At 40.4% G+C, this 14,788-nt stretch overlaps 1 protein-coding gene across 1 annotated transcript in view; it reads left to right on the top strand.

Annotated features, from left to right (window-relative positions):
* Positions 1-13,789, top strand: part of ZNF112 (zinc finger protein 112) — a 29,991-nt gene extending 16,202 nt beyond the window's left edge. Inside the window, exon 5 of the mRNA XM_047788966.1 lies at positions 9,985-13,789. Within this exon, the coding sequence (XP_047644922.1) occupies positions 9,985-12,479 (2,495 nt within the window). The 3' untranslated portion in view covers positions 12,480-13,789. The remainder of the gene's footprint in view (positions 1-9,984) is intronic.
* Positions 13,790-14,788: the final 999 nt, after the last annotated feature.

Raw genomic sequence — 14,788 nt, 5'->3', positions numbered from 1 at the left:
TAACTCAGGCTGATGGAGGGATACTCCAGAATGTTGTTCGTCACCTGAGGATTGCCTGTGTATGCTGACTGTTGAGGTGTCGTTGAGTATTCGTAGGTAGGTCGCAGTTATTCCAAAGATTAAGAAGAGCCAGTCGACTGAAGGAAGTACCAAAAATCATCAATGCCAACGTTATAATTGACCCTTCTCATGCAGCAATTTCAAGTGAGACACTCTTGCATTAACTTCCTCATTATTCTATGAGGAAGAATAATTCCCATTATTCCCAAGTGGCCTCTTGACCTAGCCGCAGTTTTTAAATTTTTTTATTCAATTTATTTAAATACAAAACCAAAAATAGTTCACCTATTCCTCCCCAACCCCTGCCTCTTGAAACCAACAGTCTGTTCTTTGTATCTGTGAACTTGTGTGTGTGTGTGTTAGATCCCACGTATAAGAGAGATTGAGTGGTATTTGTCTTTTTCTTTTTCTTTTTTTTGTCTTTTTGCCATTTCTTGGGCCGCTCCCTCAGCATATGGAGGTTCCCAGGCTAGGGGTCGAATCGGAGCTGTAGCCCCCAGCCTACGCCAGAGCCACAGCAACCTGGGATCCGAGCCGCATCTGCAACCTACACCACAGCTCACGGCAACGCCGGATCCTTAACCCACTGAGCAAGGGCAGGGACCGAACCCGCAACCTCATGGATACTAGTTGGATTCGTTAACCACTGCGCCACGACGGGAACTCCCGGTATTTGTCTTTTTCTGTCTGACTTATGCCCTCAAGATCTATCCATATTGTTGCAAATGGCAAGATTCCATTCTTATTTATGGCTGAATAGTGTGTGTGTATGTGTGTGTGTATCTCGTATTTTCTTTATTTCTCCCTGTTGGACACTTAGGTTGTTTCGTTATCTTGACCACTATAAGTAATATCGCAGTGCCCATGGGGGTTCATGTATCTTTTCAAGTTAGTGTTTTCATTTTCTTCGGATAAATGCCCAGAAGTAGAATTGCTGAATCATATGGTAGTTCTATTTTTACCTTTTTGAAGAACCTCCATACTGATTTCCATAGTGGCTACACCAACTTATATTCTTACCAGGAGTGTACAAGGGGTCCCTTTTTCCCACATCCCTGCTAGCATTTATTACCAATAGTCTTTTTGATAATAGCCGTTCTAACAAGTGGGAGATGATATTGCATTGTGGCTTTGGTTTGCATTTCCCTGATGATAAATGTTTTTTAGCATCTTTTTATGTTGGCTATTTTTATGTCTTCTTTGGGAAAATGTCTATTCAGATCTTTTGCTCAGTTTTTTTTATTGGATAGTTTATTTTTTGTTTTGATGAGTGAGTTCTTTATTTTGGATATTAGCCCCATTTGCAAATATTTTTTTCCCATTCAGTAGTTTGCCTTTTCATTTTATCATTGGTTTCCTTTGCTGTGCAGAAGCTTTTTAGTTTGATGGTGTCCCATTTGTTTGTTTTTGCTTTTATGGCTTTTGGTTTTGATACTATTATGTTTATCCTTGATTTTGTTAATGTGGTATATCATACGTGCGATTTACAGCTGTCGAACCATACTGCATTCCTAGGATAAATCCCACTTGATTGTGGTGTATGGGCCTTTTAATGCATTGTTAAATTCAGTTTGCTAATGTTTTGTTGAGGGTTTTTGCATCATGTTCATTGGGAATATTGGCCTGTAATTTTCTTTTTGAAGTAGAATTGCCAAGTTGGACATATATGTGGGTCCAAACATTTTAGTAATGTTTCCTGAGTCCTCAGACTCTGATGTCCAAAGCCATTGTCACAGAGTTCTCTGGTGGCCTAGCAGTTAGGATCCAGCATTGTCACTGCTGTGGTTTGGGTCACTGCTGTGGCACAGGCTCCATCCCTGGCTTGGGAATTTCTGTATGCTATGGGTCCGACCGACCGACCAACCAACCAAACAGAAACCCAATCTAGATGTCTTTGGATACTAGTGATTTTATTTCTGTGGAATAAATTACCCAGTGACTCAGAGATTCAAAGAGAAAAACTGTCCTCACTTAGCTTTAACTTTGGAGTTGTAAGAAAGAGAGACAGAAATATGCCCTATTAACTTTCTTGCAGCCTTTGGGAGCTGATTTAATTGACTTGGGCAAAGAAACCTTTTGTTTTTCTTTAATTTTTTTTATTACGGTTGATTTACAATGTTTTGTCAATTTCTGCTGTATAGTAAAGTGACCCAGTCATACATACATAAACACTCTTTTTTTCACATTATCTTCCATCATATTCTATCACAAGTGATTGGATATAGTTCCCTGTGCTTTACAGCAGGACCTCATTGTTTATCAGTCTAAATGTAATAGTTTACATCTATTAACCTCAAACTCCCAGTCCATCCCACCCCTTCCCCTTGGCAACCACAAGTCTGTTCTCCATGTCTGCGAGTCTGTTTCTGTTCTGTAGACAGGTTCATCTGTGCCATGTGTAAGTGATATCATATGACACTTGTCTTTCTTTTCGTGACTTACTTCACTTAGTAAGAGAATCTCTAGATCCATCCATGATACTGCAAATGGTGTGATTTTTTTTTTCTTTTTTCTTTTTAGGGCTTTCCTAGCAGCATATGGAGGTTCCCAGACTAGGGTTGAATCAGAGCTGCTGCTGCCAGCCTACACCACAGCCATAGCAATGCAGGATCTGAGCTGCATCTGCAACCTACACCACAGCTCATGGCAATCCACTGAGCAGGGCCAGGGATTGAACCCACAACCTCATGGTTCCTAGTCAGATTCGTTTGTGCTGCACCACAACTAGAACTCCTGTTTTGTTCTTTTTAGGGCTGAGTAGTATTCCATTGTGTATACATACCACATCTTATCCATTCATCTGTCCATGGACATTTAGGTTGTTTCCAAGTCTTGGCTATTGTGAGTAGTGCTGTAGTGAGCACAGGGGTGCTTGTATCTTTTGGAATGAAAATTTTGTACCAGATACATGCCCAGGAGTAGAATTGCTGGATCATACAATAATTCTGTATTTAGTTTTCTGAGGAACCTCCATGCTTTTTCCCATAGTGGTTTTACCAGTTTACATCCCACCAGTAGTGTAGGAGGGTTTCCTTTGCCCTACACCCTCTCTAGCACATGCTATTTGTAGACTTAATGATAGTGTGAGGTGGTACCTCCGTGTAGTTTTGATTTGCATTTCTCTAATAATTAGTGATGTTGAGCACTTTTTCCTGTGTCTGTTGGCCATCTGTACATCTTCTCTGTAGAAATGTCTGTTTAGGTCTTCTGCCCATTGCTTGTTTTTTTTTTTTTTTTTTTGCTGTTGAGTTATATGAGTTTGTATATTTTGGAGATTAATCCCTTGTCGGTTGCATTGTTTGCAACTATTTTCTTCCATAGGTTGTCTTTTTTGTTTTGTTTTGTTTAATGGTTTCCGTTGCTTTACAAAAGCTTCTAAGTGTGATTAGGTCCCATTTGTTTATTTTTGTTTTTATTTCTATTACCTTGAGAGACTGAGCTGAGAAAATATTTATGGTTGATGTCAGAGAATGTTTTGCCAGTGTTCTCTTCTAGGAGTTTTATGGTATCTTGTCTTAACGTTTAAGTTTTTAAGCCATTTTGAATTTATTTTTGTGTATGGTGTGAGGGTGTGTTCTAGTTTCATCGATTTACATGCAGCTGTCCATTTTTCCCATTTTGTATTCTTGCCTTTTATGTCAAAGATTAATTGACTCTAGGTGTCTGGGTTTATTTCTGGGTTCTCTGTTCTGTTCCATTGGTCTGTATGTCTGTTTTTGTACCAGTACCACACGGAACTGATTACTGTAGCTTTGTAGTATTGTCTGAATTCTGGGAGAGTTATGCCTCCTGCTTGTTTTTTTTTTCCCCTCAGGCTTGCTTGGCAATTCCGCGTCTTTTATGGTTCCATATAAATTTTTGGATTGTTTGTTCTTAGTTCTGTGAAAGATGTCCTGGGTAATTTGATAAGGATCACATTAAATCTGTAGATTGCTTTGGAGAGTATGACCACTTTACAATATTAATTCTTCCAGTTCAAAAGCGTGGGACATCTTTCCATTTCTTTGAGTCCCCTTTAATTTCCTTGATGAAAGCTTTATAGTTGTGAGTATGTAAGTCTTGCACCTCCTTGGTCGGGTTTATTCCTAGGTAATTTTTCAGAAATGCAATCCATTTCTGAATATTAATCTTGTATCTTGCTACTTTGCTAATTCTGTTGATCAGTCAAGTGGTTTTGTTGAGGAGTCCTTAGGGCTTTCTGTGTATAGTATCATGTCATCTGCATAGAGGTACTCTTATACCTCTTCTTTCTAATTTGAATACCTTTTGTTATTCTTATTTTTTTTTTTTTGTCTGATTGCTGTGGCTGGGACTTCCAATACTGTGTTGAATAAAATTGGTAAGAGTGGGCATCCTTGTTTTGTTTGAGATTTTAGCTGAAAGGCCTTCAACTTTTCTCATTGAATATTATATTGGCTGTGAGTTTGTCATGAATGGCTTTTATTATATTAAGATATGTTCCCTCTATACCCACTTTGGTAAGAGTTTTCATCACGAATGGGTGTTGGACTTTGTCACACGCTTTTTCTGTATCTATTGAGATGATCATGTGGTTTTTGACTTTTGTTAATGTGGTGAAGTTGATTGATTTGTGTGTGTTGAAACATTCTTATGAACTTGGAATGACTCTCGCTTGGCCATGATGTATGATCTTTTATATATGTTGTTGAATTTGGTTGGTTAAAATTTTATTGAGAATTTTTGCATTTATATTCATTAAAGATATTGGCCTGTAGTTTTGTTTTTTTTTTTGTTTTTTTTGGTAGTATCTTTGTCTGGTTTTGGTATTAGGGTGATGATGGCTTCATAGAATGTCTTCGAGAGTGTTCCTTCTTCAGTCTTTTAGAGAAGTTTAAGAAGGATGGATATAAGTTTTTTGTATGTTTGATAGAATTCTCCTGTGAAGCCATCTGGTCCTGGACATTTGTTTGTAGGGAGTGTTCTCATTACATATTCAATTTCATTTCTAGTGAAATTTCATTTCATTTATTGCATATTCAATTTCATCTTATTTGTAGGGAGTGTTTTTATTACATATTCAATTTTGTTTCTGTTTAAATGATCTATTTCTTCTGGATTCCATTTTGGTGGGCTGGATGTCTCTAGAAAGTTGTTCGTTGCTTCTAGGTGGTCAAATGAGTTGGCATGTAATTGTTTCTAGTATTCTCTAGTGGTTTTTAGTATTTCTTTAGTATCCATTGAGATTTCTCCTTTTTCATTTCTTATTTTGTTTATTTGGGTTCTCTTTCTGTTCTTCTTGGTGAATTTGGCCAGAGGTTTGTCAATTTTGTTTACCCTTTCAAAGAACCAGCTCTTGGGTTCATTGATTTTTTTCTGTTATTTTTTGAATCATTATTTTATTGATTTCCTCTCTGATATTTACAATTTCCTTCCTTCTGCTGACTTTAGGTTTTGTTTGTTCTTTTTTTTTTCCTAATTCTTCTAGGTGGTAGGTTAAGTTGTCAATTTGAGATTTTTCTCATTTTTGCTACATTTTTTTTTTAATTTTTATTTTTTTGTCTTTTTGTCCTTTTAGGGCTTCACCCACAGCATATGGAGGTTCCCAGGCTACGGGTCTAATCGGAGCTGTTACTGCTGGCCTATGGCAGAGCTACAGCAACGCCAGATCCGAGCCACATCTGTGACCCCAGCTCACAGCAACACCGGATCCTTAACCCACTTAGCAAGGCCAGGAATCAAACCTGCAACCTCATAGTTCCTAGTTGGATTCGTTTCCATTGCACCATGACAGGGAGACTTTTCTTATTTTTTTCGGAAAGGCCTGTATCACTATGAACTTCCCCCTAAGGACTGCTTTTGCAGCGTCCCATGAATTTTGAATGGTTGTGTTTTCATTGTTATTTGTCTTGAGGTTTATTTTTTGTTTTTTTTTTCCTTTTTTTTCTTTTTTAGGGCCACACCATGGCATATGGAGGTTCCCAGGCTAGGGGTTGAATTAGAGCTACAGCTGCCGGCCTACACCACAGTTACAGCAACATGGGATCTGAGCCATGTCTGTGACCTACACCAGAGCTCACAGCAATGCCAGATCCTTAACCCACTGAGCACAGCCAGGGATCAAACCTGCGTCCTCATGGATGTTAGTCAAATTCATTTCTGCTGAGCCATGACCAGAGCTCCTTGCAGTATTTTTTAATTTCCTTTTTATTTCCTGTTGACCCATTGGTTTTTTAGTAGCATGTTGTTTAGTCTCTATGTTGTCAGTTTGTTCTCATTTCTTTTCCTGTGGTTGATTTCTAGTTTCATGCCATTGTGGTCAGAGAAGATACTTAAAATAATTTCTATACTCTTGAATTTGTTGAGGTTAGTTTTGTGTCCCAGCATGTGGTCACTCCTTTAGAATGTTCTATGTGCACTTGAAAAGAATGTGTATTCTGACTTTTTGGATGTGATGTCCTGAAAATATTCAATTAAGTCTAACTGTTCTATTGTGTCATTTAGGGTCTCTGTTGCCTTATTGATTTTCTGTCTAGAGGATCTGTCCACTGATGTGAGTGGGGTGTTAAAATATCCTACTGTTATTGTATTCCCATCAGTTTTTCCTTTTATGTCTGTTAATATTTATTGTATGTATTTGGCTGCTCCTATATTAGGGGCATATATATTGGCGAGTGTAATATCCTCTTCTTGAAGTGATCCTTTTATCATTAAATAGTGCCCTTCTTTGTCTTTCTTTATGGTCTTTGCTTTAAAGTCTATTTTGTCTGATATAAGTATTGCGAATTCTGCTTTCCTGTCATTTCCATTCTTATGAAATATCTTTTTCCATCCCTTCACTTTCAGTTTATATGTGTACTTTGCCCTAAGATGAGTCTTTTATAGGCAGCATAGTGTAGGCTCTTATTTTTTTTATCCAGTCTGCTACTTTGTGTCTTTTGAATAGAGCATTCAAATTTAAGGTAATTTTTTTTCGTCCTTTTGTCTCTTCTAGGGCCACACCTGTGGCATATGGAGGTTCCCAGGCTAGGAGTCCAATTGGAGCTGTAGCCACCGGCCTATGCCACAGCCGCAGCAACATGGGATCCGAGCCACATCTGTGACCTACACCACAGCTCACAGCAATGCCAGATCCTTAACCCACTGAGTGAGGCCCAGGGATCGAACCTACAACCTCACGGTTCCTAGTTGGATTTGTTAACCACTGCACCACAGTGGAACTCCTTGAGAAATTCTTATGTCAGAAATTATGTCCAGATTTGTATTGAAACATGTGCTTTGTAAGAAATTGGGCTTTGACTAGCAAGCTGCTTTCATATCTTGAAGCTGCCGCATCAGTCCCCAAAGATATGACTCTTTTTTTTTTTTTTTTTTTTGCTTTTTAGGGCCACACCTGGGGCATATGGAAGTTCCCAGGCTAGAGGTGGAATCAGAGATGCAGCTGCCAGCCTACGCCACAGCCATAGCAACGCAGGATCTGAGCCCCATCTGTGAATTACACCACAGTTCACAGCAACACTGGATCCTTAACCCACTGAGTGAGGCCAGAGATTGAATCCTCATGAACACTAGTCGGGTTTATAACCCACTGAACCACAGTGGGAACTCCCAAAAGACATGACATATTAAACTGTGTCTTTATGGATATACATTGAGTGTTTTTGATGATACCAGAAGTAAACTGTAAGCATTTGTGATTAACTCTAGTCCAAACTGCTCACATACAAGCTATTTACTGTATTTGACATGCTTCTTATTGCATGTCACATCACTTCATCTTTAGGTGACAAAATATTAATGTAATAACTGAAAAGTTCAGTTTTGAGAAACCAGAGACATCGCTAAACATTTTTTTAAAGTACTGGCATGAGTACCTACACTTTAGGTAAAGTGTTACCCTGCAGTCAGTTTACTGCCTCAGAGCCTGAGGCCACACAATCGTCAGTGTGGTCTTTTTTTTTTTTTTTAAGTCAGGGTTGTGGAGTTCCCACTATGGTACACAGGGTTAAGAATCTGACTGCAGCAGCTTGAGTTGCTGCAGAGGTGTGGGTTCGATCCCTGGCCAGGTGTAGTGGGTTAAGGATCTAGTGTTGCTGCAGTAATGGTGTAGGTTGCAGCTGCAGCTCGGATTTAGTCCCTGACCCAGAAACTTCCATATGTCGTGGGTGAGGCCATTAAAATAATAATAATAATAAAAGTTGTGGTTAGGGTGGGGCTGCAGGTAAGATTTTGTACCAGAAAAACTACACCTTTCAAAGATTATTTGAAAAATAAAAGACATGGCTCACAAGATTCTTGTGACCTTTGCTTTTCCCATCAGTAAGTGGCATCTGAGTGTAGCACCACTTCTCATTCAGCCTTTCAACTTTACAGTAAAACTGCAATCCCTAGTTCCTTTCCTATGAAAAATAACTGACCTATATGTGCCTGTTTAGTTCTGTGAGTGAGAGTGCTTCGGACTCTGACTTGTTCATTCTATGCTTATAGAACAACTCTCTTCCCTAGGAGTGTTGCAGGCAGTGAGGCTAAAGCAGTGCACATAGCAAAGTGCTTGTCCTTGTGGATAATCCATTCCAGAGTGCAGAGACAGGAAAACACAGTAGAGAGGAAGAATTAGTATGTTTGAGGGTAATAGTCATGATAGGATTTAAAAAATCCTTCAGGATCCCATCGTGGCTCGGTAAGTTAGAACCCGACATAGTGTCCGTGGGAATGGGGGTTCAATCCCTGCCCTCCCTCACTGGGTTAAGGATCCGGTGTTGTTGCCAGTAGCAGCATAGGTTGCAGATGTGGCTTGAATCTGATGTTGCTGTGGTGTAGGCCTGCATCTCCAGCCCTGCATCAGCCCTTAACCCAGGAACTTCCATAGGCCGCAGGTGGGACTGTAAAAAGAAGAAGAAATCCTCTTCCACTGCTTTTTCTTTTTTTTTCTTCCGGATACTAAAAGAGAGTGAACATACCACCAGGTGTTAGGAGAGTGCATGTTATTGTTCAACTCTCTTTACTCCTCAGGGAGTAAGTATATTTCTCACCAGGATTGAAGATCTGCTATTTGCTTATAATCAGAGCTTTAACAGTGGAACAAGCCATTTCTGCCCAAACACGCCCATCTTCAGCCCTTCCAGTGCCTCAGATTTTCTAAACATTAAAGTACTTTTCCAGCAAAATGACACATGCCAAAGTCGGCCTTCATTGAGTTTTGTTTGATGAGTTGCGTTGAGTTACCATGAAACCTACCTGTGCTTTCCTCCCTCAGCCTCCATTATTTCCTGATGTCTTCGGAGTTGAATTCTGTGACAGTGCTTGACATTCTGACCTGCACCATGGCCCTTGAGAGTTGCAGAGTATCTTTTGAAAGGAGTTTTGACTGATAGTGATTTACAGTGACTTCATAAAGCCTACTGTCCTTATGAAGATAAATAACTCATTATAGTTGGCCATATTATACCTCAAACATAGGTGAAAGATCTGCGTTTACCTTTGTCTGCACAGCATTTAACACACAATCATCTTAGAAACAAAGGCATTACCATGCCATGTGCCAGAGGAAAAAAGAGGAAAGGGTACTGTCAGAGTAAAAAGCATTTGTCCTCTTGAAACCGTATTTCCAATCTGAGCCTGTGCCCTTCTGTTTTCTCCTTGGATCTCCAGGCAGCCTGTGATAACCCCATGGTCATGTGTATATGGTTTAACTAGGCCTTTTGAACAGGGCCACCATCTTCGATGTCCAGATTGTGTTGCAAAGCCCTGATTTTGAGGCATAGAGATAACCCAAATTCTGTGGATCCGAAATTATTGTCCTGGTGTAGCCAAAGATGAGCCATTTTCTAGGTATTGTCAGAGGTATTAACATGAATTTTCCTCTAGTTTATTGAAGTTTCATGTCATGATCTAAGTCCAAAATCTTGACGTCTCTGATTAAAAGTATTCACTGCACACATATCTGAATTCTCTTTATTCTTATAGGCACCAAGAGTCATCATAGTCTGGAAGGTGTTCAAGAAGTGGGATTAAGCTGCCTTTTTCCCAAAGAGCTTTCAGTGTGGCAGACCTGGCAACAAAGTACCCGCGGGTTAACCAGGTGTCAAGATTCCATGAAACAGTTTCAAGGGAATATTTCTCAGTTGCAAAAACAAGGTGATTCCCCCTGCCAGGTTTGGGCAGGAATACCAATTCAGACTTCTGAAGATGAGAATTGTGTATTGACTCATATAGCAGATGATTCCAATTACATAAAAAATCAAGAATTTCCCTCTTGGAGAGCCCAGCATTCTTGGAGGAAACTGTATCTTACAGAGTCACGTAATCATCCATGCAGGTGTCAGCAAATTTCCATGAAAAATAATGTGTGTAAGTCTGCCATCAGGTGGCTCTCACATCACAGTAATAATCTGGGTGTCCCCAGAACAGAAAAAAACTATAGCTGCCATGACTGTGGAGAAGATATCATGAAGGTTTCACTGCTTAATGAAGACTTAATTCAAACAGGGCAAAAGCCCTACCCCAGGAATGAGTACCGAAGCGCCTTCAGCAATGACTCCGGCTCTGAAGTTCATCAGCAGTTGCACTTAGAAGGGAAGCCGGATGCATACAGTCCATGTGGAAAGGACTGTGGTTATAGTTGTGTTCTTTACATTCATCAGAGTGTTCATAGAGGAGGTGATTGTGTTTTGGGGAGTTCACACCTGCAACCCCCTCAGGAAAGACCTGTGGAAGAGAAGCCGTGTAAACGTGAACATGGCGACCTCCATCAGCGCTCCTCCCCTGACGCTTACGAACTCACTCACACAGGAGAGGCTCCCTGTAGATGCAACACTTATGAGAAAGCCTTCAGGCATCGCTTAGACCTTCCTAGTACGTGCAGGGTCCATACTGAGGAGGAACCCCAGGAATTTGAGGAGAATGGGAATGTCTTTAATCCGAGTTCTTGTCTTCAAGCCCATCAGAAAATTCACACTGAAGAGAAAGTGTACACAGATGTGGAGTGCGATACAGGCTGCATTTGTGACCCAGATGGTAGCATTCAGCACAGAGTTCATGTGGGAGGGATTCCCTATAATTCTGAGGAGTGTGGTAATGGCTTCAGTCTGGCCTCACATTTTCAAGACCTTCACATAGTCCACACTAGGGAAGAACCATATAAACATTACGCATGTGGTAACAGCTTCAGCCAAAATTCCTATCTTCAAGGCCATCAGAAAATTCACATCAGGGAGAAAACTTATAAAGAGTACGGGAATGGCTTCAACTGGAATTCCAAACGTAAGGACCATCAGAGAGTCCACACTGGAGAGAAGCCATACAAATGTAACACATGTGGCAAAGGCTTCAGCCACAGGTCAGTTCTTAATGTTCATCAGAGAGTCCACACGGGAGAGAAACCTTATAAATGTGAGGAGTGTGATAAGGGATTCAGTCGGAGTTCATACCTTCAAGCCCATCAGAGAGTCCACACTGGAGAGAAGCCCTACAAGTGTGAGGAGTGTGGGAAGGGCTTCAGCCGCAATTCATACCTTCAAGGCCACCAGAGGGTCCACACTGGAGAGAAGCCATACAAGTGTGAGGAGTGTGGGAAGGGCTTCAGTCGGAGTTCACACCTTCAAGGCCACCAGAGAGTCCACACAGGAGAAAAACCATTCAAATGTGAGGAGTGTGGGAAGGGCTTCAGCTGGAGCTTTAATCTTCAGATTCATCAGAGGGTTCACACAGGAGAGAAGCCCTATAAATGTGGAGAATGTGATAAGGGTTTCAGTAAGGCCTCAACTCTGCTGGCCCATCAGAGAGTCCATACAGGAGAGAAGCCCTACCAATGTGATGAGTGTGGTAAGAGCTTCAGTCAGAGATCATACCTGCAAAGCCATCAGAGTGTCCACACTGGAGAGAGACCTTATATATGTGAGGTATGTGGGAAAGGCTTCAGCCAGAGAGCTTATCTTCAAGGTCATCAAAGGGTCCACACTAGAGTGAAGCCATATAAATGCGAGATGTGTGGGAAGGGCTTTAGTCAGAGCTCACGCCTTGAAGCACATCGGAGGGGCCACACAGGAGGGAAACCATATAAGTGTGAGGTGTGCACGAAGGGGTTCAGTGAGAGTTCACGCCTTCAGGCACATCAGCGGGTCCACACAGAAGGAAGGCCCTATAAATGTGAACAATGCGGCAAGGGTTTCAGTGGGTTTTCAAGTCTTCAAGCCCACCACAGAGTCCACACTGGGGAAAAACCATACAAATGTGAGGTGTGTGGAAAGGGCTTCAGCCAGAGATCAAACCTTCAGGCTCATCAGAGAGTCCACACAGGAGAGACGCCCTACACATGTGATGCATGTGGTAAGGGTTTCCGTTGGAGCTCAGGTCTCCTAATTCATCAAAGAGTCCACAGTGATGATAAATTCTATAAAAGTGAAGAGTACAGTCAAGCTTACCCTTCATCAGAGGATCCATACAGAAAGGAAGTTCTGTAAAATGGTCTTCTAGTTGGTCCTCAAGTCCTCACAGGGGAGCTGAAGTTTTCCATTCACTCGAATTCTTACAGAAAAACAATAATTTCTTTCGTGAGAATGTAATGTTTCTGCCCAACACTGACATTCACAGTCGTGAGGAGCCTGCAGAGCCGAGAGAGCCAACAAGAAGGGTTCCAGAGGGATTTGGTGAGAACTTTAACGTCAGTCATTGCTCCTGAGTTTAATCAGTCGCGCCAGGGTTTATAAAGGGTATGGTCAGAATTTTTAACAAAAGTACAGTGATGAGCATCCGTCACGCCGTGTCCACTGGAATGTAAGCTTATGGAGAGAAGGGGCTTCCTGCATTGCTACGTCTCCCAAACCGTGACACTGCACACCTCAGTGTAGGTCCTCGGTACTTTTTGCTAAATGATTACAAATGTGTAAAGATGTTGTGTTTGAAAATTTTATTATGCTACTTCCCCCCCAAAAAAAAAATCATTTTAAACTGGATTTGGAAGAGGAATCCTGCATATGACCCTGATATAAGCACTTCAATACTATTTGAAATACTATTTGAAATGTAGAACATGGGCTGCACTGCAGTCCGAAATTACACGAACTTGGTTGTAACCCTGTGGGGATTGGTTCTCTCCCTTTGTCCCTCATAGGCAGAGATGTGCTGAATTTCTTAGCATTTGGTCTCTTTCTCTACAGTCTACTGTCTGTTTCAGTGTAGCTGTGTGTGTGTGTGTGTACCTGTGTGCACTTTAAATGACAGTACAACTGATAAAACAGTGTTTCTGGTTAACTTTGCAAAAATGGAACACTGCATTTTATATAATTTTTACTCCTGCCCTGTGTGTTAAGGCAGAGTTTTACTGTAATATTTGGAAAGTGTCAGAAATTATTTACCAAGGAAAAATACTTTCTTAATAAATGTCAAAATTACAGTACTTGGTTTTTCAGTCTCCATATCTGCATCAAAGTCCTTTTGATCTAAGTTATAGCCCTTGCCCAATTTGCAGCCTGTTAGGCAGGATTTGTGACAAGTTTGGAGGACTTTATCAAGTTTTATACCCCCATACTTCTTCCACTCACACAAAGAAAGGAAAAAATCTTGAATTTTTCAAAATATTTTTTCAAACATATTGATTATTAAGATAGGATTTCCTTTTACTTACTAGTCTGTACCTTCAAGAATAATGAATTGTTGTTGGAGGCAGTGAAAAACTCAAGTCTGTTAGAGAAGAGTCGTGTAATATGTATCAAAATGTAAAGTCTGGAAATTGTAGAATAATAATTTATGATAAAGCACTTTTAACCGAAAAGATGTGTATATGAAAGTAATTTTTAAAATTAGAAATTAATAAGAGTTTATGGAGTTCCCACTGTGGTGCAACGGGTTAAGGATCTGGTATTGTCTCTGAGGGAGCCTGGGTTCAGTCTCCAGCCTGGTGCAGTGGGTTAAGTATCCAGCATTGCTGCAGCGGTGGCATAGATCGCTGCTACAGCTCAGATTCAGTCCCTGTCTGGGAACTTCCATATCCCACAGGGGTGGCCGAAAAAAAAAAATACTGAGTTTAGATAAATTTCTCTGTGTTCCTGAAATAAAAAGCTACAGAAAGTATGGAATCAATCTAAAATGACAAAAGGATCATGCATTTGTTTAATAAAACCACAGATTGTGCCTCTTAATAGCCAGTTAAGTCTGTATACATAAACATTCACATATATGCTTAATAATCTGTGAAGGATTACTTACTATCATGTATACAGTGGTTTTCTGTGACAAGCAAAATTCTGGCTTAGTTTCTTTTTGTACTTATTTTTTAAAATTCACAATTAACATTTACTAATTTTACCAAAGCAATAAACTACTGAAATACTGCCCCTTTATAACTAAGAACTCTTAATGGGGTTGCGTATTTCATTTGATGACATTATGGCCAAAATTAAAGAATAAAACACCTGAAGTTAATTTTCAGAAGTCTTTAGAGGATACAGGTAAATTAGGTGTCCGCAGCTTTTCCTTTCCATAAAATTTCTTTAGGTCTCAAAGCCCATGCAGCCTTAAGTGTCCTAGCACAATTCAGTAGTAGCATAAATTGGTGCCCCATAGTTTTTCTGTCACATTTCCCCCTGTTGGATGAATGGGGTGAACAACACACTGGCTTAACCTGGCTTCCAAATTGCTAGTTCAGTTTTCACAGTATCATCAGAAATTTAGGGCTTCAAATGAATTTGTCTTTTTTTTTTTTTAATTATTATTTTTTGGGGCCGTACCTGTGGCATTTGGAGGTTCCCAGGCTAGGGGTCGAATCGGAGCT

Source organism: Phacochoerus africanus, chromosome 8, assembly GCF_016906955.1.
Source record: "Phacochoerus africanus isolate WHEZ1 chromosome 8, ROS_Pafr_v1, whole genome shotgun sequence".
NCBI lineage: Eukaryota > Metazoa > Chordata > Mammalia > Artiodactyla > Suidae > Phacochoerus > Phacochoerus africanus.
This window is presented reverse-complemented; position numbering and strand designations above follow the sequence as displayed.